Source organism: Thalassophryne amazonica, chromosome 10 (assembly GCF_902500255.1).
Source record: "Thalassophryne amazonica chromosome 10, fThaAma1.1, whole genome shotgun sequence".
In the NCBI taxonomy this organism is placed as follows: domain Eukaryota; kingdom Metazoa; phylum Chordata; class Actinopteri; order Batrachoidiformes; family Batrachoididae; genus Thalassophryne; species Thalassophryne amazonica.
Window position 1 is genome coordinate 53,976,794 of NC_047112.1, and position 23,385 is coordinate 54,000,178.

The 23,385-nt window shown below is 39.2% G+C and overlaps 1 protein-coding gene across 1 annotated transcript in view; it reads right to left on the reverse strand.

Annotated features, from left to right (window-relative positions):
* Window positions 1-3,287: 3,287 nt before the first annotated feature.
* kif14 (kinesin family member 14) overlaps window positions 3,288-23,385 on the reverse strand; it is an 83,769-nt gene continuing 63,671 nt past the window's right edge. Inside the window, exons 25-29 of the mRNA XM_034180008.1 lie at window positions 20,653-20,802; window positions 17,796-17,918; window positions 17,563-17,637; window positions 6,597-6,750; window positions 3,288-4,330 (exon numbers count right to left, since the gene is read on the reverse strand). Coding sequence (XP_034035899.1) covers window positions 3,963-4,330; window positions 6,597-6,750; window positions 17,563-17,637; window positions 17,796-17,918; window positions 20,653-20,802 — 870 coding nt within the window. The 3' untranslated portion in view covers window positions 3,288-3,962. The remainder of the gene's footprint in view (window positions 4,331-6,596; window positions 6,751-17,562; window positions 17,638-17,795; window positions 17,919-20,652; window positions 20,803-23,385) is intronic.

Consider the following 23,385-nt stretch of genomic DNA (forward strand, 5'->3'; position numbering starts at 1 on the left):
GAGCTTATCTAGAAACCGTTGGCTTCTGGGGGCCTAAAGCGGCCCCCGCACCCCCGGCCTATGGGCTTTGGCCCTGTGGGCCTCGCACTTTGTCCTCCCCAATTTCTAGTTCTAAATTGCACCCTTGGTCTTGTGGTAAACATCCAAAATATATAGTTTTCATTTCAAAGGGAAATACACAGTTAAAAATGTCTTGTAGCGCTCGTCAGTTCAGTACTGTCTAATTAGTGGGCAGTCCCATAGGATGTAAAAGTGGTTTGCACGTTGTTCTCCACATTCTCTCCAACATGTTGGTGGCATTCTATCATAATGCGTTTTATGGCATGGAGTGTTAAAATATCTTATTATGGTTTTCCATTCATATTCTTTCCACCTCTGTGAGCTTGTACATTTCCACTGGAGTTTCCAAACTGTAGTCCCTTCCTCCTCAGATATAGTGATCCCTCCTTCCTTTTCCCACATTGTCTTCACATGTTCAGTCGTATGAGACTTATGATTCATCAAGTATTTATACAAAACAGAAATAAGCTTTTTAGTACATTTTCCATCATATGCCTTTATAAACGGTATTAATAAATCTGCATTAACCTCTGATAGCATAGTCATATTCGCGTCAATATAATGACGTATCTTTATGTATCGATAAAAGTCTTGTTTTTTTTCCAAAAAATGTGTATGTTTTAGTATGTAAAACTAATAACTTGACCATCCTTTATAAATTGGCCCAAAGTGGTTATACCTTTAGAGTTCCAAAATTTGAATCCTGAATCCAATTTGTTCGTCAAAAACTCTGAATCACAACCATACCATTTTAAAACTGTAATATCTTTCTTCAAATTGTATTCTTTAACTACTTGTTGCCAAACAGAAAGAGAGCAATGAACCCAAGTGTTGTCTGCAGTATCAATATATTTTTGAATTATGTACATCAGCGAGAGTAGCTTGTACAGGAACAGAAAAAAACTTCTGTATTTTTCCAGTGGGAATTGTATGATACGTCACACCATTTCACCACTGCCTTCATGTGTGCTGTCTGGTAGTATTCCCTAAGAGATGGCAGACCCCACCCTTCCTTCTCTTTTGACAATTGCAGTGTCTTGAAATAGACTCTGGGGTTTTTCCGCTCCCATATATACCTCGATATCATCTTATCCCATTCATTAAATTGGATTTGATCAATTTGTATTGGTAAAGTCTGAAACAAATACAGTATAGTAGTCTTGGTAAGACAATCATTTTAATAGACTCCATTCTTGATTTTTTTTTTTTTTTTTTTAGATTGGGGGGGATTAGATGAGATTTATTGTCATTGTCATTACACGAGTGCAACAACAACAAAATTACGTTTACACTCTAATTACCTCAGACAAGATACAGCAGTTAATCCACAATTATTGTTTCCCGTAATAATGGCACACATCAGAATTAAAGGCAACACATATACATTTGACACTGTTTATGTGCAATAAACTTGAAGCAGTCCGTCATCCGAATTGAGACAAAGTGGGTGAAGGCTGCAGCAAGAGGGGCCCGTGCCGCCTAGTATAAACTGAAATAATCTTTTTAAATCTTCGTTTATCTTTCTATTTAATGGAATATAGTTCAATTTAGATAATTTCATTTGATCTTTTGTTATATTAATACCCAAGTATTTTAGGGATTCGGCCTGCCATACTGTACCATAGAGTATCTTGTCATTACTTCTACCGGGGGTTATAATTATACGCAAGTGTCTGAGTTTTGTTTTCATTTATCTTGTATCCAGAGAGCTGGCCATACTGGTCAAATAATCTCATGAGTTTAGGAAGGGAGTCTGTTGGGAATACTAAATAAAACTAAAATGTCATCCGCATAACAAGCCAACTTGTGCTCCCTCTCTCCAACATTAACACCTTTAATATGTGGATTTTGTCTTATTGATTGGGCCAAAGGTTCTATTTTTTCACACAATTGTTCACAAAGTGGTGATTCTCCCCCCATCTTTGCTCGTGAACAGCTGAGCCTTTTGGGGATTTTCCTTTCCTCCTCATGACACTAACCTGTTTCCAATTAGGTGTTCTTTGAGCATTCAACTTTCCCAGTCTTTTGTTGCTCTGTCCCAACTTTTTTGAAACATGTTGCAGGCATCCATTTTAAAATGAGCAAATATGCGTATTTGCACAAAATCAATAAAGTTGATCAGTTTGAACATTAAATATCTTGTCTTTGTGGTGTATTCAGTTGAATATAGGTTGAAGAGGATTTACAAATCATGCTATTCCGTTTTTATTTACATTTTACACAGCGTTCCAACTTCATTGGAATTGGGTTGTAAATAACCTAATTTTTTTTTCTCTCAGTAACATCAGAAAAAATGCATTTCACTTAAAAATACACATGCACCCCTGAGTGTTTCTCAATTGTCTATACAGTGCCCTCCAAAAGTAATGGAACACTTGGTATTTCACACATTTTAATGTGTTTGTCATTTCAAATACAAAATAAAAAATAAACATTTCTAAAATTATTTTCCTTAAACTGAAACCAAATCTGTACAACTTGATATAAATTAATTAAAAATATCAAAGCCAAGGTGATGGGTTGCATAAGTAATGGAAGGCTTTGGTATAATACCCGCAAATAATCAGTTTTATTACCAGTTTTCTTCAGACAAGTCAGGGGATGGATACATGAACATTTACAGCGACCTTCGTGGTTGTTTGTGAATTAATGTTCAATAAAGTATTAAGAAAATTTGTAAACTTTCAAACACTTTTTTCCAACAATAGTACTTTTCAGTCTTAGGTTTTGTAATTCATGGTTCTGTTTTCCTGTGCGTGTTTGCAGGGACTTTTTTTTGTTTTTAAGATACAGATCTGGCAACATATCTTCAAGGCCCATGATGGAGGTTTGATTTGTGCAGCACCTGTTACACAAAATAATGATATAGAAAACTTTAATATATACAAAGACATTTTTCATGACCTTGGGGTTACAAAAGCAAGTTGAAGAAGCTTTTCTCCAACTGCCTCCACTATGTTTATAGCACACAGGCAGAACACACTGAAAACAAGACTTGAATTTGAAGGAAACGGAAACCTCTGTTGCAGAAAAGCAACCGTTTCACCTCAGATGAAAGGGGAAGAAAAAAAAAGCAGTAATAATCTGTAGTACAATTCAGTGGAGAAAGAGAGACGATAATATTAACAATACACATAGTAAATGTGTATATAAATTTATTATATACATGCCACAATGTCATGTTAACATATAGTAAAAGCTTTAAAGAACACGTTTAAGTATGTGATTAAAAATGTCTGAAAATACAAGTTTAATTCATTCACTCAACACTGCTGAAAAGTTATAGTTCATCAAGGGAGGTCTGATCGAGCGGAACTGAACATTTTCCTCGTCTGTGATTGTGTGTACACCACAATAATGTTTGTGGTAAAACTCTACAATCTGTGACTGATATCTCAGCAACTCTTTCAAAGGATCAGAAAAAAAGACATAAAATCAAACACATTCTTAACACCACATATGACTTCAGAAGTGACCAAACAAAATAAATAAAAATCTTGCAACAATTTAGAAGTAGAAAGTAAACTGAATGGAGTGCTTCCTCTTATTATTTTAATTTAATATTTAAAAATTGACCCTTAAAATGTACAGATTACCATTTTAAGCGCCTTGGGGCAACTGTTTGTTGTGATTTGGCGCTATATAAAAAATTGATTGATTGATTGATTGATTGATTTCAATGAACACAGCAGATATTTAATTTTAGTTTTTTTTTTTTATATATATGAAAGTGGCTGTGACATTAATGAAATGTTAACAGAATGTGATGCCACACAACTACAAGTGTACAAAAAAAAACCCCTCTCATCTCACACATTATGACACCAGGAAGACCACATCAAAATGTGTGTGTGTAGCCAGATACAGTAAATACTTTCTAAAGTTAAATGCGTAAACATGTATCACACCCAGTGTGGACTAGACAGCATACCTGCAGGAAGAGTCTTACACACAATCTTACTCCCAACCCTGTCTGTCAAAGTGCCGTAGGGGGCACCACTCTCTTTGGTTGCGTTATCGGTGCTCCTGTCAGAACCGGCAGAGCCTCTGCCCTCTCCTGGCCCCTCCTGGCTCCAGGCAGAAGACAGGGACTGCAGCGCAATGTGGAGCTCGTCTCGTGCAGCCATGACATTGTGATGCTGAAGGTTAGAGGATGCAGCCAAAGTCAACACACCTTCCTCGGAGACATCAGTAACCAGATCATCAGCAGCCTGAACAGAGGAGGTAATCGGCTCTCTGACGCCGCTGAGATCACAATCTTTGCCTTTACCTGGTCGGAGTGGGTGAGGGAGGTAATTAGGCAGAGTTTTGGTTGAGATGCTAGCCACTATGGTAAGAACATCACATACATTACTCTCAAAATCTACAGCAGCCATCTTAAAAAAATGTCTTCCACAAATCAGAAACACTTATTCTGATCTTAAATTGTTTTTCACTGCATGTGTTTTTTTAAAGCAAGAATATTGATTATTTTTTGTTGAAAATGGGACAAAAATGTAGTCTGGATAACTGGCTATTTTTATTTTTATTATTTTTGTAGCAATTTTTTGCTCACTGTCTATGAATCTGAGGACCCTATCTGTCCCACAACAGTCTCAAGCACATAACAGACAAATTTGCTGCGTGTCAACTCTGCATGACTATTTACACAGTATAAAATCAGAATGAAAACTAGGCCTCAGTGCACAAAGTGGTTATGACCTTGTTTTGGACATGAACCAATCAGAGTGTCATTCCACGTTCCCTTTAGAAGTGTGCCAGCATCTGGCGTTTTGCTATTCAGATGGTGAACTTAATAGTGACATGCTTGATTTTGTGGTGAGCAAAGGCATCTGCACACTAAGTAGCCAAGGAGAAGCAGCAGGCAAAAGAGACATGGACAACATAAAAAACACCCACAAAATGCTGGAAGACATGCCAAACATAATGACTGCTCTTAAACTTGGATTAAGCACTTAGCGCATCCACTGCTTTGTGCAAAAATTTACTGTCCGTACTACAACCCCAATTCAAATGAAGTTGGGACATTGTGTAAAATGTACATAAAAACAGAATACAATGATTTGCAAATCCTCTTCAACCTATATTGAATTGAATACACCACAAAGACAAGATATTTAATGTTCAAACTGATGAACTTTATTGTTTTTGTGCAAATATTTGCTCATTTTGAAATGGATGCCTGCAACACATTTCAAAAAAGTTGGGACAGTGGTATGTTTACCACTGTGTTACATCACTTTTCCTTCTAACAACAATCAATAAGCATTTGGGAACTTAGGACACTCATGACTGGGGACAAAAGGAGCATCCCCAAAAGGCTCAGCCATTCAAAAGCAAAGATGGGGTGAGGATCACCACTTTGTGAACAACTGCGTGAAAAAATAGTCCAACATTTTAAGAACAATGTTTCTCAACGTTGAATTGCAAGGAATTTAGGGATTCCATCATCTAATCAGAAAATTCAGAGAATCTGGAGAACTTTCTACACGTAAGCAGCAAGGCCAAAAACCAACATCGCATGCCCGTGACCTTCGATCCCTCAGGCAGCACTACATTAAAATTGTGTAAAGGATCTTACCACGTGGGCTCAGGAACACTTCAGAAAAACACTGTCAGTTAACAGTTTATCGGTACATCTACAAATGCAAGTTAAAACTCTACCATGCAAAGTGAAAGTCATACATCAACAACATCCAGAAATGCTGCCGCCTTCTCTGGGCCCGAGCTCATTTGAAATGGAAAAGTTGAAGTTGAAAAGTGTGCTGTGGTCTGATGAGTCCACGTTTCAAATTGTTTTTGGAAATCATGGACGTTGTGTCCTCTGGACAAAAGAGGAAAAAGACCATCCAGATTGTTACCAGCGCAAAGTTTAAAAGCCAGCATCTGTGATGGTATGGGGGTGTGTTAGTGCCCATGGCATGGACAGCTTACACATCTGTCAATAAAGTTCATCAGTTTGAACATTAAATATCTTGTCTTTGTGGTATATTCTGTTGAATATAGGTTGAAGACAATTTGCAAATCATTGTATTCTGTTTTTATTCACATTTTACACAACGTCCCAACTTCATTGGAACTGGGGTTGTACGGAATGTCTTCACTGACTACTACTGGTCCTCAGGAGATTCCACAAACCACATAGTGATTCTTTGCCTGCAGCACTTTTAATTGTATGATAAAAACTGTAGACTCTAACTCAAACTGAAAATATTGTGTGCACTGCTAAGGTTGGTGTGTGTGTGAGTGGAGGCTGTAAGGCTTTTTTGCATCAAAGTACAGGTTACTATACATCATAATGATGTATTTTTAGTAGACTACATTTTCATTTCAAACAACCCCTTTGGAAAACTGAACCTCCCACCTTGGTGTTCCCTGCTTACAAAGCCAGGAAGAAAGTAAACTATCATTTTAAAAAAAGCCACAAACCAACAGATGTGTTTTACTATCAATGTTCAGTTTTGCTGTATTTGTACACGAGGGGAAAAAAGTGTGCGAGCTAAACACTTTGGCAGTGTGCATGTCAGACTCTTCACCTTGCACCACAGTGGACAATGAGGAGTGCAACTGTCTGATGGCCTGGTTCAACTGGAACAACTTGGTCACTGTATTCCTGAGTCTCTGCAAATGGGAAGCCAATGACTCCTCTTGTTGCTCCTCCTCCTCCAATGATGATAAATCAGAGTCTCTCTGTTATTCAAAAAGATGAACACACAAATCTGATGCCACTCAACAAGTACTTACTACACCAACTCTTGCACTTCCTCGATCAACAAGTTTTTTTTTTTTAAATCAGCCAGATCAGATATTTCTATAAAAATAGTCCTTCCATGGACCACAAAGAAAGCATAACACCATAATTCACTGCAGCACAAGAATAAAATTTGACTCAGTCAGATGCAGCAGAAACGTGAAGACCTGCACAAAACATTTGTTGAAATATCTATGTACACGTAGATGTGTACATACAGTTGTGTTCTTTTTAACTTTCCAGTATGCAATCAAGCAGTTCAACAAGAGGCATGAATTTTGATTAATTTTCCTTCCTCCATTCTATTGGAACAAAGTAAATTCTTAAATATAGCAAGGTTAGCTAACGTTCCTCACATGACTGCAATTTGACCATTATCTCATGCAAGCACCTCATGAGTCAGAGGGGAGGAGACTTCTTCAAAGTTCTGTGATTTACTCCAGGTATATAAAGGCACTTTCGTGTGTCTGGTTCCTCTAACTATAATTTGTGTTTGATGACAAAGCACGGTGGTTGAGTAACCACCCCCCGTGTACGTAAAGTATGTGTCAGTGATCGTTCTTAAATCAAAATCACTGCTGTTTTGTGTGACGGAGATCATAGCAAACAAACCGCCTGTTAGCTGTTCTGCTTCAGCCAACACATTTATTACATGAACGACTGCCAAGGGGCGACTGCAGAGAGATAAGCCCACAGAGCTTTGAGCTTTAAAGGAGCAATAAAATCAGAGTGGCATCTTTTAGGGGAAGTGTTGTAGCAGTGGACATCAATCTGATCAGGATTTAAACTCATGTGGAGCTAGATGATCAGTTTTAGCATTCTTGTATCTACAGAAGGTTTCATCAGCAAATTACTCTATTTCAGCAGAAAGAAAAATGCAAAAGATACAAACAACAGTTGATACCATGATTCAACAAATTCTTAAGATTTGATATTTTTTGGCAAGCAAACAAAGCTTTTTAAAACTGAAGCAGTCTCTTGGATGAGTGGCAGAACAGTTTGAAGACTAAAACGGGTGCACATAACTGGTACTTATCGTGCTCATGTGTGCTGAAAAAAATATCATTAATGCACAGCAGACAGCACACAGAGGGAAACATTTTTCTACAATCAGTCATTTCTTTTCTCCTATGAAGTGCTTCCCTTGTGTTTTCTACGATGCATTATTTATTTTTTAGCATGCACAAGCACACCGAGTACCAGTTATGTGCATGCCTGCTAATAAAAGTCCAGTTTCTATCAACTGACATCTTCTACCAGGTAACTTGCAAACCTTCACTGACAAAGTGTTAAGGAAAAGGCAGAACAAAGTAAAGGTACCTTAACATTGCGCGCATATAACCCCCGCACTGCTCCACAATTCATCATACCAATGCGACCCGCTCGATGCTGCGATTTGTACTGCTGGACACTGCATTATAGAAAATAATTATTTGGTACCAGATTAATCATTTGCGCTCAGAGTTTGACTGATGAAACCATCTCTAATCAAGGTCGGAATCACAGAGGAATTTCCTACAGCTGCAGCCCCCCCCCCCCACCCTTGTGTGCTTCATGACATGGAGAAGGCATTTGGAATAGTCTAAAAGGTAATTATTTGTAATATTTATATTTTAATGGCTTGGTAAAACAGTTGCATTTTCATTCCTTCTTATGCACCGGGGTTGCACTGGGGCTGGATCTTTCAACAAGACAATGACCCTAAAAACTGCTCAAAATCTCCTAAGGCATTCATGCAGAGGAACAAGTACAACATTCTGGAATGGCCATCTCAGTCCCCAGACCTGAATACTATTGAAAATTTGTGGCGTGATTTTAAGCAGGCCGTCCATGCTTGGAAGCCAATAAACCTGAGATGATTTGTAAAGAAGAATGGTTCCAAAATACCTTCCACCAGAATCCAGACTCTCATTGGAAGCTATACGAAGCATTTAGAGGCTGTTATTTCTGCAAAAGGAGGATCTACTAAATATTGATTTATGCAACTGCCTAATTTTGTTTAAAGAATTATTGCACACTTTCAATAAATACTAGAAACTTCATTTCACTTCTCAAATATCACTGTGTTTATATGCTATATGATATATTTAACAGAAATTGCTGATCCAAACAATCAATGATTTATAAAGGAAAATCATGGAAATCATCAGGAGTGCCCAAACCTTTACACACAACTGTATATACACACACACACATTATAGATAGATATAGATAGATATAGATAGATATAGATAGAGATAGATAGAGATAGATAGAGATAGATAGAGATAGATAGAGATAGATAGATAGATAGATAGATAGATAGATAGATAGATAGATAGATAGATAGATAGATAGATAGGGGTGCGTGTGTGTGTTACAAGAATTAGCAGCATCAGTTAGCTCAATCAAATCATCGTGTCGTTGTCCCTTGTGTGCACACGCAACTGGGTCGGCGCTTGTGCACGCATGTACTACCAAAACAAAAAAAAAAAAAAAGACTGTGTACATCCTCAGTGCAGCGAAAAAAATAAATACAAAAAATCACATCAGAAATTAGTCCAGTTTTTCATTCTTTCTTCCTGCTAACAATCTCCAGACAGCACAGTGGATTTGTTTTGTGTGTGTGTGTGTGTGTGTGTGTGTGTGTGTGTGTGTGTGTGTGTGTGTGTGTGTGTGTGTGTGTGTGTGAGACAAGAATTAGCAGCGTCAGTTAGCTCAATCAAATCATGTGTCGGTAGAGTCATTGTCCTCCTCACACACATACACACACGCAACCTGGTCGGCATTTGTGTGCGCGTGTACTACAAAAAAAAGACTGTGTACATCCTCAGTGCAGAAAGTGAGAAGAAAGAAGGAGAGAGAAAAAAAAAAAATCACATCAGAAATTAGTCCAGCTTTTCATTCCAACTTCCTGCCAACAGCCTCCAGACAGCACAGTGGATTTGTTTTGTGTGTGCGTTGTGTGTGGTGTGCGCACGCGTGCATGTGTGCGCAATTGCACGAGGACGTGCGCACGTGTGCAGAGTGCAATGGTACCAAACGTATGGATTTGCACTCTCAATGCAATGCAACACAAATGGGATGAATTAATCCATGTCATGTGACATACAAAGCACCAATCAAATGACAAGGATCCACTCAGCCGTTACATAATAGTCAATGAACAAATATTTCCAAAACACAACCAAACAATGGCACACAACACACAAACCTGAAAACAATAACAAAAATCCGTGAACCTAAAGGCCCCCTGACACTTGTATGACTTTGATCCCCGCACTTGCACGCACACTGTCGTGACGATCCCACCCGCTGTATTCCCAGCTGGACACCGTGCTTTGTTCCATTGGCTGCCACACGCTGTGCGCTGGACTCTGTGCCTGTAAAATAATTATTTTGTAGCGGATTAATCAATTTCTCTGAATTGGCTGTTGAAAATGGCTGTAATCACTTCCTGAATCACAGAGGAGCACTCCAGCTGCAGATGTACTCATGCGCGCCTGCTGAATGACATGGAGAAAGTATTTGGAGCCGTCTAAAAAGGTAATTATTTGTCATCTTTATTTTGTAATGGCTTGGTAAACCAGTTGCAAGTTCTTTCATTCTTGTGTGCAGCTGTAAAAGTATGTTTATGATAGATTTAACATCTCATTATAATCGTTCAGATGAGTTACGCTCTGATGCGGTGCTCTGATGCAACCACTCAGTGTTCACTTCTTTACTCGACAAGCTGCACATAGTGTTGGCGAGTAAATCGCACAATGTTGCATGACATTTACGCGTGAAACATTTAACATTTCAAAATTCTCTTTGCGCAATTGCACGCGCCGACGTCCCTCTCACGTTCAGTCTACACCCGTTAATGACAAGTTTACTCTGCTGCACAATAGGACGTGCAAGTGTGTGCATCAAAATCATGCAAGTGTCAGGGGACCTTTAGTCTTCAAACTATAGCAAGCAATTTTATTTCACTTGTAATGCCTTTTAAAGCTAACCAAGGTACCAAATACTTTAATATTGTCAGGGCAGTTATTCCAAATGTTAACTCCTTTTACAACCCCTGACAAAAATTATGGAATCACCGGCCTCGGATGATGTTCATTCAGTTGTTTAATTTTGTAGAAAAAAAGCAGATCACAGACATGACACAAAACTAAAGTCATTTCAAATGGCAACTTTCTGGCTTTAAGAAACACTGTAAGAAATCAAGAAAAAAAAAAACTGTGGCAGTCAGTAACGGTTACTTTTTTAGACCAAGCAGAGGGAAAAAAATATGGACTCACTCAATTCTGAGGAATAAATTATGGAATCACCCTGTAAATTTTCATACCCAAAACTAACACCTGCATCAAATCAGATCTGCTCGTTAGTCTGCATCTAAAAAGGAGTGATCACACCTTGGAGAGCTGTTGCACCAAGTGGACTGACATGAATCATGGCTCCAACACGAGAGATGTCAACTGAAACAAAGGAGAGGATTATCAAACTCTTAAAAGAGGGTAAATCATCACGCAATGTTGCAAAAGATGTTGGTTGTTCACTGTCAGCTGTGTCTAAACTCTGGACCAAATACAAACAACATGGGAAGGTTGTTAAAGGCCAACATACTGGTAGACCAAGGAAGACATCAAAGTGTCAAGACAGAAAACTTAAAGCAATATGTCTCAAAAATCGAAAATGCACATCAAAACAAATGCGGAACAAATAGGAGGAAACTGGAGTCAACGTCTGTGACCAAACTGTAAGAAACCGCCTAAAGGAAATGGGATTTACGTACAGAAAAGCTAAACGAAAGCCATCATTAACACCTAAACAGAAAAAAACAAGGTTACAATGGGCTAAGGAAAAGCAATCGTGGACTGTGGATGACTGGATGAAAGTCATATTCAGTTATGAATCTCAAATCTGCATTGGGCAAGGTGATGATGCTGGAACTTTTGTTTGGTGCCGTTCCAATGAGATTTATAAAGATGACTGCCTGAAGAGAACATGTAAATTTCCACAGTCATTGATGATATGGGGATGCATGTCAGGTAAAGGCACTGGGGAGATGGCTGTCATTACATCATCAATAAATGCACAAGTTTACGTTGATATTTTGGACACTTTTCTTATCCCATCAATTGAAAGGATGTTTAGGGATGATGAAATCATTTTTCAAGATGATAATGCATCTTGCCATAGAGCAAAAACTGTGAAAACATTCCTTGCAAAAAGACACATAGGGTCAATGTCATGGCCTGCAAACAGTCCGGATCTTAATCCAGTTGAAAATCTTTGGTGGAAGTTGAAGAAAATGGTCCATGACAAGGCTCCAACCTGCAAAGCTGATCTGGCAACAGCAATCAGAGAAAGTTGGAGTCAGATTGATGAAGAGTACTGTTTGTCACTCATTAAGTTCATGCCTCAGAGACTGCAAGCTGTTATAAAAGCCAGAGGTGGTGCAACAAAATACTAGTGATGTGTTGGAGTGTACTTTTGTTTTTCATGATTCCATAATTTCTTCCTCAGAATTGAGTGATTTCATATTTTTTTTCCCTCTGCTTGGTCTAAAAAAGTAACCGTTACTGACTGCCACAATTTTTTTTCCTGATTTCTTAAAGCCAGAAAGTTGCCATTTGAAATGACTTTAGTTTTGTGTCATGTCTGTGATCTGCTTTTTTTCTACAAAATTAAACAACTGAATGAACATCCTCCGAGGCCGGTGATTCCATAATTATTGCCAGGGGTTGTATACCCTCATCACACATAGCCAGAATCACGTGGAATGGCGTCAGAATGGCAAATTGCGCACATCCGAAAAGTGTTGGGTTTCAGTTCCAAAACGTTCTGACAGCTATCTGCGAGAGTCCACATAGTTGGTCAAAATCGGCCAGCAGCCCCGAGTGTGATGCACATGTTCAAAGGCCTCTGGGCGCCATGGAGATGGGACACCTATCTGACGGTGGTCCACGTGCAGTCTGAGGAGCATCTGACCGCAATTTACATATTCTGATGGTGGCAAAACGGGATCTGAAACAATCTGAGCGGATATGAAGGAACCTCGAGATGGATCTAGAATGGCAAAGTCTGCTGGTATGACCTGCACGTGTCACGTATAATAATTTTAGAATATATAAACATGCAAATAATAGATTCATTGGCTCACAATACGATCTGCTAAAAATAATTCTTATGGCCTTCTTTAGCAACAAAAATATTGGCTTAGTATTTGTTTTATATGTATTGCCCCAAACCTCAATACAACAGCTCATACAGTAGTGTTCAGAATAATAGTGCTATGTGACTAAAAATATTAATCCAGGTTTTGAGTATATTTCTTATTGTTACATGGGAAGCAAGGTACCAATAGATTCAGTAGATTCTCACAAATCCAACAAGACCAAGCATTCCCAAGCATAGCCAAGTGCTTGCTCACAGGGGGTCGTTTTGACCGTTGGGGTTTTACATAATTATTGTATGGCCTTGCCTTACAATATAAAGCGCCTTGGAGCAACTGTTTGTTGTGATTTGGCGCTATATAAAAAAATTGATTGATTGATTCATGATATGCACACTCTTAAGGCTATGAAATTGGGTACTAATAAAAAAAAGTAGAAAACGGGGAGTTCACAATATAGTAGTGTGGCATTCAGTCAGTGAGTTCGTCAATTTTGTGGAACAAACAGGTGTGAATCAGGTGTCCCCTATGTAAGGATGAAGCCAGCACCTGTTGAACATGCTTTCCTCTTTGAAAGCCTGAGGAAAAGACATTGTTCAGAAGAACAGTGTAGTTTGATTAAAAAGTTGATTGGAGAGGGGAAAACGTATATACAGGTGCAAAAATTATAGGCTGTTCATCTACAATGATCTCCAATGCTTTAAAATGGACAAAAAAAACAGAGACGCGTGGAAGAAAACGGAAAACAACCATCAAAATGGATAGAAGAATAACCAGAATGGCAAAGGCTCACCCACTGATCAGCTCCAGGATGATCAAAGACAGTCTGGAGTTACCTGTAAGTGCTGTGACAGTTAGAAGACGCCTGTGTGAAGCTAATTTATTTGCAAGAATCCCCCGCAAAGTCCCTCTGTTAAATAAAAGACGTGCAGAAGAGGTTACAATTTGCCAAAGAACACATCAACTGGCCTAAAGAGAAATGGAGGAATATTTTGTGGACTGATGAGAGTAAAACTGTTCTTTTTGGGTCCAAGGGCCGCAGACAGTTTGTGAGACGACCCCCAAACTCTGAATTCAAGCTACAGTTCACAGTGAAGACAGTGAAGCATGGTGGTGCAAGCATCATGATATGGGCATGTTTCTCCTACTATGGTGTCAGGCGTATATATTGCATACCAGGTATCATGGATCAGTTTGGATATGTCAAAATACTTGAAGAGGTCATGTTGCTTTATGCTGAAGAGGACATGCCCTTGAAATGGGTGTTTCAACAAGACAATGACCCCACGCACACTAGTAAATGAGAAAAATCTTGGTTCCAAACCGACAAAATTAATGCCGCGCAGATGTGAAGAAATCATGAAAAACTGTGATTATACAACTAAATACTAGTTTAGTGATTCACAGGATTGCTAAAAAAGCAGTTTGAACATAACAGTTTTGATTTTGTAGCGTCAACAGCAGATGATACTATTATTGTGAACACCCCCTTTTCTATTTTTTTTTTTTTAATAATATCCCAATTTCATAGCCTTAAGAATGTGCATATCATGAATGCTTGGTCTTGTTGGATTTGTGAGAATATACTGAATCTACTGATACCTTGTTTCCCATGTAACAATAAGAAATATACTCAAAACCTGGATTAATCTTTTTAGTCACATAGCACTACTATTATTCTGAACACTACTCTATATGGAATAGACAGTGAATGATAAAAAATAGTTAAGGAGTGTTGGGAAATGAAATCTTGTGCTTTCTGCAAGATTGCAATGGCTTTTGACAATTGATTTAACAAAATTAATATGTTTTCCAGCTCAGCTTATCATCATTAACAACACCAAGAAATTTAGTATCAGTTACAATTTCAATATCATTTAATGATAAATTTCTGCAGAAATTCCTGGACCTGTTTCCAAATATGACACACCTAGTTTTACCAAAGAGAAGCGATAATTAGTTTGAACAGTTTGATTTTTTTTTTTTTTGCCTCCTTGCTCTCGGCCGAGACGGTCGCATTTTTCTCTTCTCCCTCCCTCCTTATCTTTCCTGCTTCTGTGGCGTGTTGTCTGTGAGGCTGCCAGCTTTGCTCTTCTGGAAACAGCAAAAATGGATCTGTTAAAGTGGTCTCTGAACGCAATTGACACTGTTTTTCTACAAGACACTAGGGAGCGGAGGACCCGACCTGTCCTGTCGGGACACATGTGATGGGTTACGTGATGGACAGTTGGAGGAAATGGCAGGTCATGTGCCTTTACACGCTGCCTGTGGAGGACGTCGAAGATGTGTATATATTTGGCATGGTGGTGACCGGGTTCCTGCTGTGTGGAGCAGGCATAGCGCTGGTTTACCGGAAAATTAAGAAAGTGGAAGCGGCAATAATTGGCCCGTCCAGGCTGCCCCACATGATTGATTCGATTGGAAGGACAGTGTCAGCTCAGTCGGCGGGTGTTAACCGCGCGTTGGATACCATCTCGGGAAGAATGGCTGCACTGGAAAACCGCACTGATCGTCAGTAATGACCACATCTCCTCTCCTAATTCAGATGTATTGGAAGCCACTCTGTCTCAGACTGTGGAATCTTTCAGGCGTCTGCTAATCTGGATTTTCATTCGGCTTCCCAAAACACAGCTGCACTTCAAGGTCGCTGTGATAAAAACCTCCTGGAGAAGAACAATGCTCATGCCTCACTCCCCTGGTCTTCCCCCGCCCTCAGCTTCTCCAGCTCTGATGTTGACTGTGGACAGTGGACTGTTCGGGGCTGGGCCTCTCCTCCCTCCAGAATGGACGAACAAGGCCGTTGATGGCGCCTAAAGGTGGCCTCCGGGTGTTCTGTCTGATAACTGGACTCTTACAAATCTCAGTCGTGGTCTCTCGCCCTGTTGTTGTGTGTGTTCATTGTGCTGATGGGTTTTTTCCTGCATTGCTGCTGCATGATTCAATGCAGCAGCAATGAAGGTTTATCTTTCCCAAGTTTTACCTTGTGTGTGCTTTTTATATGTGTTCATGTACCGGGCCGGCTTATGTGTGTTGTGTGTTATGTGTGTGTCGTCTGTCGTCATGAGGCCGGTCATGGTTTGCTCAGCCCTGCTGTTGACCTAAGGCAGGATATACATCTGGAGCTGGTCCCCGGGCGCCTAAAGGCGACTTCTGCTCCTAACTGGCAATTAGGATGGGTTAAATGCAGTAAACACATTTCATTGTGTAGGGAACATGTTCCTTTGTGCATATGACAATAAAATTCTTTTGAATCATTTAAATCCTTGAATCAAACCATTGCTTAAACTTCTATAACTCCTTCTCCATCATGTCCAAGGTCTGTCCCAAATGATCCCCACTACAAAACATCGTCATATCATCAGCAAACAAAATACAACTGACGGATCTGGAAACTAAACATATATCATTAATATATAAAAGAAACAACAACGGCCCCAGAACTGAACCCTGGGGCACCCCACAAGTAATTTTCAGAAATTCTGAGTTTTTCCTACCGATATGGACACACTGATACCTACTGTATAAATATCTAGTTATTCAATCATGTGCCAATCCCCTGATACCATACCTCTGTAGTTTATCCAACAGCACAGTATGATGTATAGCATCAAATGCTTTCTGTAAATAAAAAAACCCTACAGTATATTGCTTATTTTCAATTGCATTTGAAAATAAGCAATGCAAAAGTAGTGCAATTTTTCCTGAATCCATATTGAGGTTCACTAAGTATATGATGTTTAGTTATTAAATCATTTAACCTTTTTACAAATACCTTTTCCAAATTTTTTGAAAATTGTGGTAAGAGTGAGATTGGCCTATAATTTGAAAAGACATGTTTGTCACCAGATTTAAACAGCTGTATCACTTAACACAGCTAATAAGCAAGGTACCTTAACACTTAAAGTTGGTTATAATGGATCCCAACCCTTTTTCTTTGCAGCCCCCAACTTTCTTTGGAGCCTCCCCCCAACCAACAAACAACAAGTTGATTCATCACAATTTTTCTTTCTGTCTTGTCTCTGGGATATCAAAAGAAAACTACCTTTTTAAAATCAGTTTTGACTGTCAAGTCAATATGTCATTATGACTTCAAAAAACTACGGGCACCCCCCACCCCAGTCCCAGGTTGGGAACTATGGGTAATGACAATTTTAAGACCGCAACAAGAATGTTGAGTTAAAAACAGCAAATTATGTGTAGTTGTGTAACATAGCTAGAAATTAAATTAAATCAAAGCATGAGTGTGTGTTTGGGGGGGTCATCCATTCGTCATTTAGCAGAAAATATGGTCTCTAGATTTCATATTAGAAATCTCCCAAGTCTCACATGTCAAAGACTGTTCATGTAGAAATTCTCCAGCATAACCAAATCTTAGCCTTGAATCAGCTTGTTTGAGACTTCTATCTAAAAGCACATTTTTTGCAAGATGAGAAAAACATTTGTTTTTACAAGGCATTACCTCACTATCAATGAGGTATAGTTGGCTAAGATATTTAATAAAGGGTGTACTCCTATAAACAGACTTTGATGAGCTGTGCAGAAAGCAGAAGCCATGTTATGATGTTACCATGACCTCTAGACTGTGGTTAGCGGCATGGCTGAAACTCACTGGAATGTGGCACTGCATGTAGCGCTGCAGAGCAAGTGCTAAATCAAGCATCTTGGATTTTATGCTCTGTAGAACCTGCAGGAAGAAGCACCAGATATCACAAAATAACCCTCATTACTTACACCATTCCATAAGTATATTTACATTATTGGCTTTCCTGTTTTGTAAATTATGTTAAATGCTGTGACAACACACGGACAAAAATAAACATGGTTTGTAAATTTTCAGCTTACTGGGTTTCTGGGATAGGCCAGCTGAGCATCTCTCAACATTTCCCTGGTGACTGCTAGACCCTCCTCCAAAAGACACAGGACTCCTTTATTGAACCCCTTCAGCAGAGGTACCAATATTGGTGGCTGAAAAATCAATCATGTTAATAAAAAACAAACAAAGAAACAAACAAAAAACAACCCCAAACATTTTATTTGTTGAAATATTCATAGCATTTCTGATCACTGTAAAACAGTTTTTACCACTACACTTCCTGTAGAGTAACCATAAAGTGTATTTGCTTTTTGGCGTGCAATTAATACGCGGACATTGTCTATTTCACTATGAACTCAATGTCCCCACTTTAAACGGTGCACGTCTCGCTCAGTTTCATAAGCATGGAACTGCAACAGACTCACAGCTCCACGCTCAATGTTTAAAAACACACATTGCTTCAAATACACATCAAGTCCGTTTCTGCTGATATTACCTTCCTCCCAGCAAATCAGATAGCAATTTCAACAAAAAATAAACAAGTTTTTCCTTGTCATTATCTGTTTAAAGTGTAGGTGACACAATATGTAATGTTTTTTTGAGTATTTAAGACTGTGCACCACTAAAACCAAGAACTTCCTGGCGAAGACACTGGAGAAGAAGGAGGAAGTGTCAGCAGCACCGGATCCATTATCTTAATAGTCCCATTAATTTATGGATTTTTACAGGCTACTGACAGCCCTGTTTCCACCAAGTGGTCCAGGTCAGCGCTGCAGAGTGTTTTCGGTGTCAGAAAGGTTAACTCTCGCCAGCAGAAACCTTTTGATCGGCAAGTGGATGACTTATACTGATGAGTGCACACACACACGGTGTCTGCAGCTTCTCCACTCGACACGGAGGCAAAACTGAGTATTTACACATTATTTTATTGTTTTGTGAATCATCATGTGGATCATGGCACAACCTGTGTCGTGCAGGAGAGTAAACTCATTAACGGGTGTAAACTGAATGTGAGAGGGGCGCCGGCACGTGCAATTGCGCAAAGAGAATTTTGAAATGTTCAAAAAATCTTTCACGCATAAATCATCATGAGGGACTGTGAGTCTTTTAACTTGCAGGCCAAAGCGGCCCGCTGTAATACAACAGGATCAATTCGCAGCAGAGACTCGATCCATCGGCCACAGACACAATTAACGGATTACACCTGCAGTTGACCGTGCCACACACGGATGGGTACAGCAGAGACTCTACCCATCATGGACTTTTCATCAGCCAGGACAACAAATTAAGTTATTTTCAGATGATCTCACTGAAACAGACAGGTAAGACTATATTATTTGCTCCTTGGGTGAATGGTTTTAATATTTAATAATGTGTTACGCTACTAACGTACAGTACATAACTGTATTCAAGAAGGAACCAATATTTATTTTTAAAAAAGCTGATATTTTCAGTCCCTTGTGACATTTTTCAGATTTGAAATGTATGTACCCGTCTCTTAAAAATAAAATCAAATAAAAAATAAAAAAAAAACCCACACTTCCTCATCAGTTTTTTCTAATGTCACAGATAGTGAAACTATTTTTTTTTTCTTTAAAATCAGTTGATTACGACCAAAGAGCAGCCAAAAAAAAAAGCTCATCATCTCCACCTGCATACTGAAATTGCCTTCATTATTTTTTTTTATATATAATCACCATTCAGTGTTCTGAACTCTGACAATATTGGCACTGTTGTCATACTGAAGGTTTTCCTCCCAGATTTAAGTAAGGCTCAAAACCACAAGACTGTGTCCTCCACAGTTTCTTCAAAATCACCTTCAGACTGGACAAAAAAAAAAAAGAAGCTCCACACTAGAAGAAAGAAAAAAAAAAAAAAACGTCCGAAAACAGCTCGACCTCCACCGTGTTTACAACTGATTTGGGCTTGAATGAGCAGGTGCCGTTCCAGTGATGACGCAGCAACAATATGGCCGCGGCTGAAGGCTGACATAGAGCGCAGGCTGCAGACAGCTGTTGTTTATCCTTCACCTGTGCACTTATTGACTTTTATTGTTCAAGATTTTTTAAAATATCAAGATTTCATCATTTGCAGTGATTATTTGTGCACATTTTTTGGTGTCACCTACTCTTTAAGGCTCATTTTGAACAGGCAATGCACAGACACGGAGCCACAGAAAAGTGTCCAAAGATCCGAGCGCCTGCTTGTTAAAGGTCTACTTTTAAAGACATGTTTTTACAAGCAACAACAACAATTAATTAATTATTTCCTACAGTAAAAACATCATTCGGTCTCTATTACTCTAACAGTGGAATTGATGAGACTGACAAAAAAAAAAAAAAAAAAAAAAAAACCACACAGATCAAAATACACATTTGCAGATACTTTTGCGCACACAGATTGCTATACGCATTTGTGGATCCATTTACACACACACACACACACACACACACACACACGCACACACACACACACACGCACACAAAAATGCGCATTTGCAAATACTTTTGCTACAATAATGGCCCCATACAGGTCCTCCAACCTGAGAGTTTGAGGGTTCTACACAGACCATGTCACCATTGTTGTTTGGTTAAGTGGTTTGTATGGTCTATGTGTCATGGAAAACTGGAATTACTTAACAAGTACATTCTATTGACTGTGTGGAACATAACATTGTCATGTTCATCACATTTTTAAATGCAGATTATTTTGTGACACTGCACTTCATCCAGTCATATATATGTCCTTATTCAACCATGTCCTGCCTAAACTCCTTGCTGGAGATCCACACAGCTGATACTCTGTTCTCTCGTACTGTGTAGTGGGGGCACGATTATATTGAACCACTGGGCCGCATGGACGTTGTGGTATTAGTGGGTATGTTACCTTGCCTGTGGCACCCAGCTCCAAAGAATGTTGCAGCGGTGTGTTAGTCAATGCAGCCAGGTGGCCAAGTGTAGCCACTGTTGAATTTAGGCACTGACTACTCTTCTTCTTAGCCTCTGTCACCATTGATGTAATTTCAGATTCACATCCCTGGAAGGGAGAGAATTTATTTTTATTTCAGTCAGGGAAATACATTTATTCTGCCAACAAAATGGTCAACAGATTGGAAGTTCTACAAATAAAATACAGTACATCCAGAAAGCATTCACATCGCTTCACTTTTTCCACATTTTATGTTATAGCCTTATTCCAAAATGGATGAAATTAATTTTTTTCCTCAAAATTGTACAAACAATATTCTATATTATTAGAATATTCCATATTCTAATCCAATTACATTTTTTTCCGCAAATCTGATTGTTTAATCGTGTGAGATTTCAGACCGTATAATATCGGGGTAACGGTGGCAAAATATTTGACCTTTTCACATTTGGATGTATTACTTCTGTCGTCCACGCGCGGAGGACACAACTGCGCACTCATGCGCAGTATTTTCAGGACGCGGAACTGTCAATTTATGCAACGAAATGCACAATTTGACAGAACACCGGCCGCGCGTGTTGTTAGCAGTGTTTGGAAGCTCATAATTGAGCTCAGGTGCATCCTGTTTCCACTGATCATCCTTGAGATGTTTCTACAGCTTAACTGGAGTCCACCTGGGGTAAATTCAGCTGATTGGAAAATGATTTGGAAAGGCACACACCTGTCTACATATAAGGTCCCACAATTGACAGTGCATGTCAGAGCACAAACCAAACATGAAATCAAAGGAATTGTCTGTAGACCTCTGAGACAGGATTGTCTTGAGACACAACTCTGGGGAAGGATACAGAAACATTTCTGCTGCTTTAAAGGTCCCAATGAGCACAGTGGCCTCTGTCATCCATAAATGGAAGAAGTTTGATAACCACCTCTGCAGTAATCCTCCAATCAGGCCTGTATAGTAGAGTGGTCAGATGGAAGCCACTCCTTAATAAAAGCCCACCTGCAGTTTGCCAAAAGGCACCTGAAGCACTGTCATACTATGAGAAGCAAAATTCTCTGGTCTGATGGAACAAAGATTGAACTCTTTGGTGTGAATGTCAGGTATCATGTTTGGAGGAAACCAGGCACCATTAGGGGTGCACGATATATACAACTGTTTTACGGTATGAATTTGGCCGACGGTAGAGATTTCGACTCCACCAACCACCGATCGCGGTAATGCTTGTTGATGACATCATCACATCTTCCTCGGTGACTCTCAACGGCTGCAAAAGGCTGCTGTCAGTGCTTTGGTCACAGGCTCCATCTCCACCTCGGTAGATTAAACCTTCTCTTTGTAAAAGTGTAAAATTATAAACTATTTTAACCCTCTGGAGTCGCCTGACTTAATTTGCTCATGTAAAAGTCACATGACCGAATGAAGCAATTGTCCCATTAAATTCACCATACAGTCTCAATGTTTCAACGTGTTTTAAAAGTGCATGCTTCAAGCTTTATACGAGTTTATAAATTATGTCAGTAGGCCTACTATAACCTGAATTATGATTAATAATTACCACAATGTTTATTTCACATTTCCTCATTGAACTGCGTTGACAGCTCCCTCTAGCCCAGGAGAGCGGGGGAGGGTAACACGTCTTCCGCTCCACACTGCTCAGAGTGCCGCTCTCATTGAAGCGACATCTCTGCTATTTTGGCATTGTGGGATAGCTGCTTGCCCACAGATTGAGCTCGCCAGACTACTTTCGCGAAACTGCTCAGCGTGCCGCTCTCTTTGGAGCAACAACACACAGAATGTGTCTCTTTGTCCCAGATAGATCTCTTTCAGTGCAGCTTCTTGTTCTGACTTTAACACGAAGTTAACACCCAAGCCTTTCATCGCCAACTGTAAATGGTCATCAAAACATTCCAATCGTATCTTTCTGAACTCTTCCGCATCAAACTCCATCGTGTCAATGTTTACAATGCTCATAAACTTTAAGTTTCTTAAATATTTATTATGGCCACTCTTAAAACTTCAATTATCTTTATAATTTTATTACTGATACATTTTAGAATTGATTTAGATGAGATATACTCATTATCTCACAGGAATATATTGCAATTATCTGGGAACTATTTTTTGCGCAGGAATTCATCAAGCACATCGGCCACGGGCGCGTACTAACACAGAATCCCCAGAAACTGTGGAAAGTTGTTCGGCCAGTTGTTCGGTCTTCTGCTGTATCATTGGTGGAATGCCACGACTTCAGCCAATCAGGATCATCAACCCACGTGGTGGCGTCTGAGGTATTTCTGGACAAAACTCCACCAAACGCAGACAAACTCACACTGCCTCCTGCTGGACAGAAGCAGGAATGGCGAAATGTACAAAAATGCACAAAAATACATTAACAAGTCAGAAAATCAGGTGCTTAAAATTAATTATATCTGTTTTTTTGTTGTTTTTTTAATTAGTTTTGCCGAAGTAATTCGACAATGCTCTGTTGGTCTGTCTGTTTGTTTGCTTATATGTTTGTCTGTTTGTTTGTTAGTTTGTTCACCTTAAATTTGGAGCATTTTTCATCTGATTGACTTGAAATTTGGTCAGAACATGTAGACTACCTGTGTGTATAAGCCTATGGTTTTTGGAGTGGTTCCAATAATATTTACCACTGTTAATTGGGTCAAAATTCACAAATTGTGGGA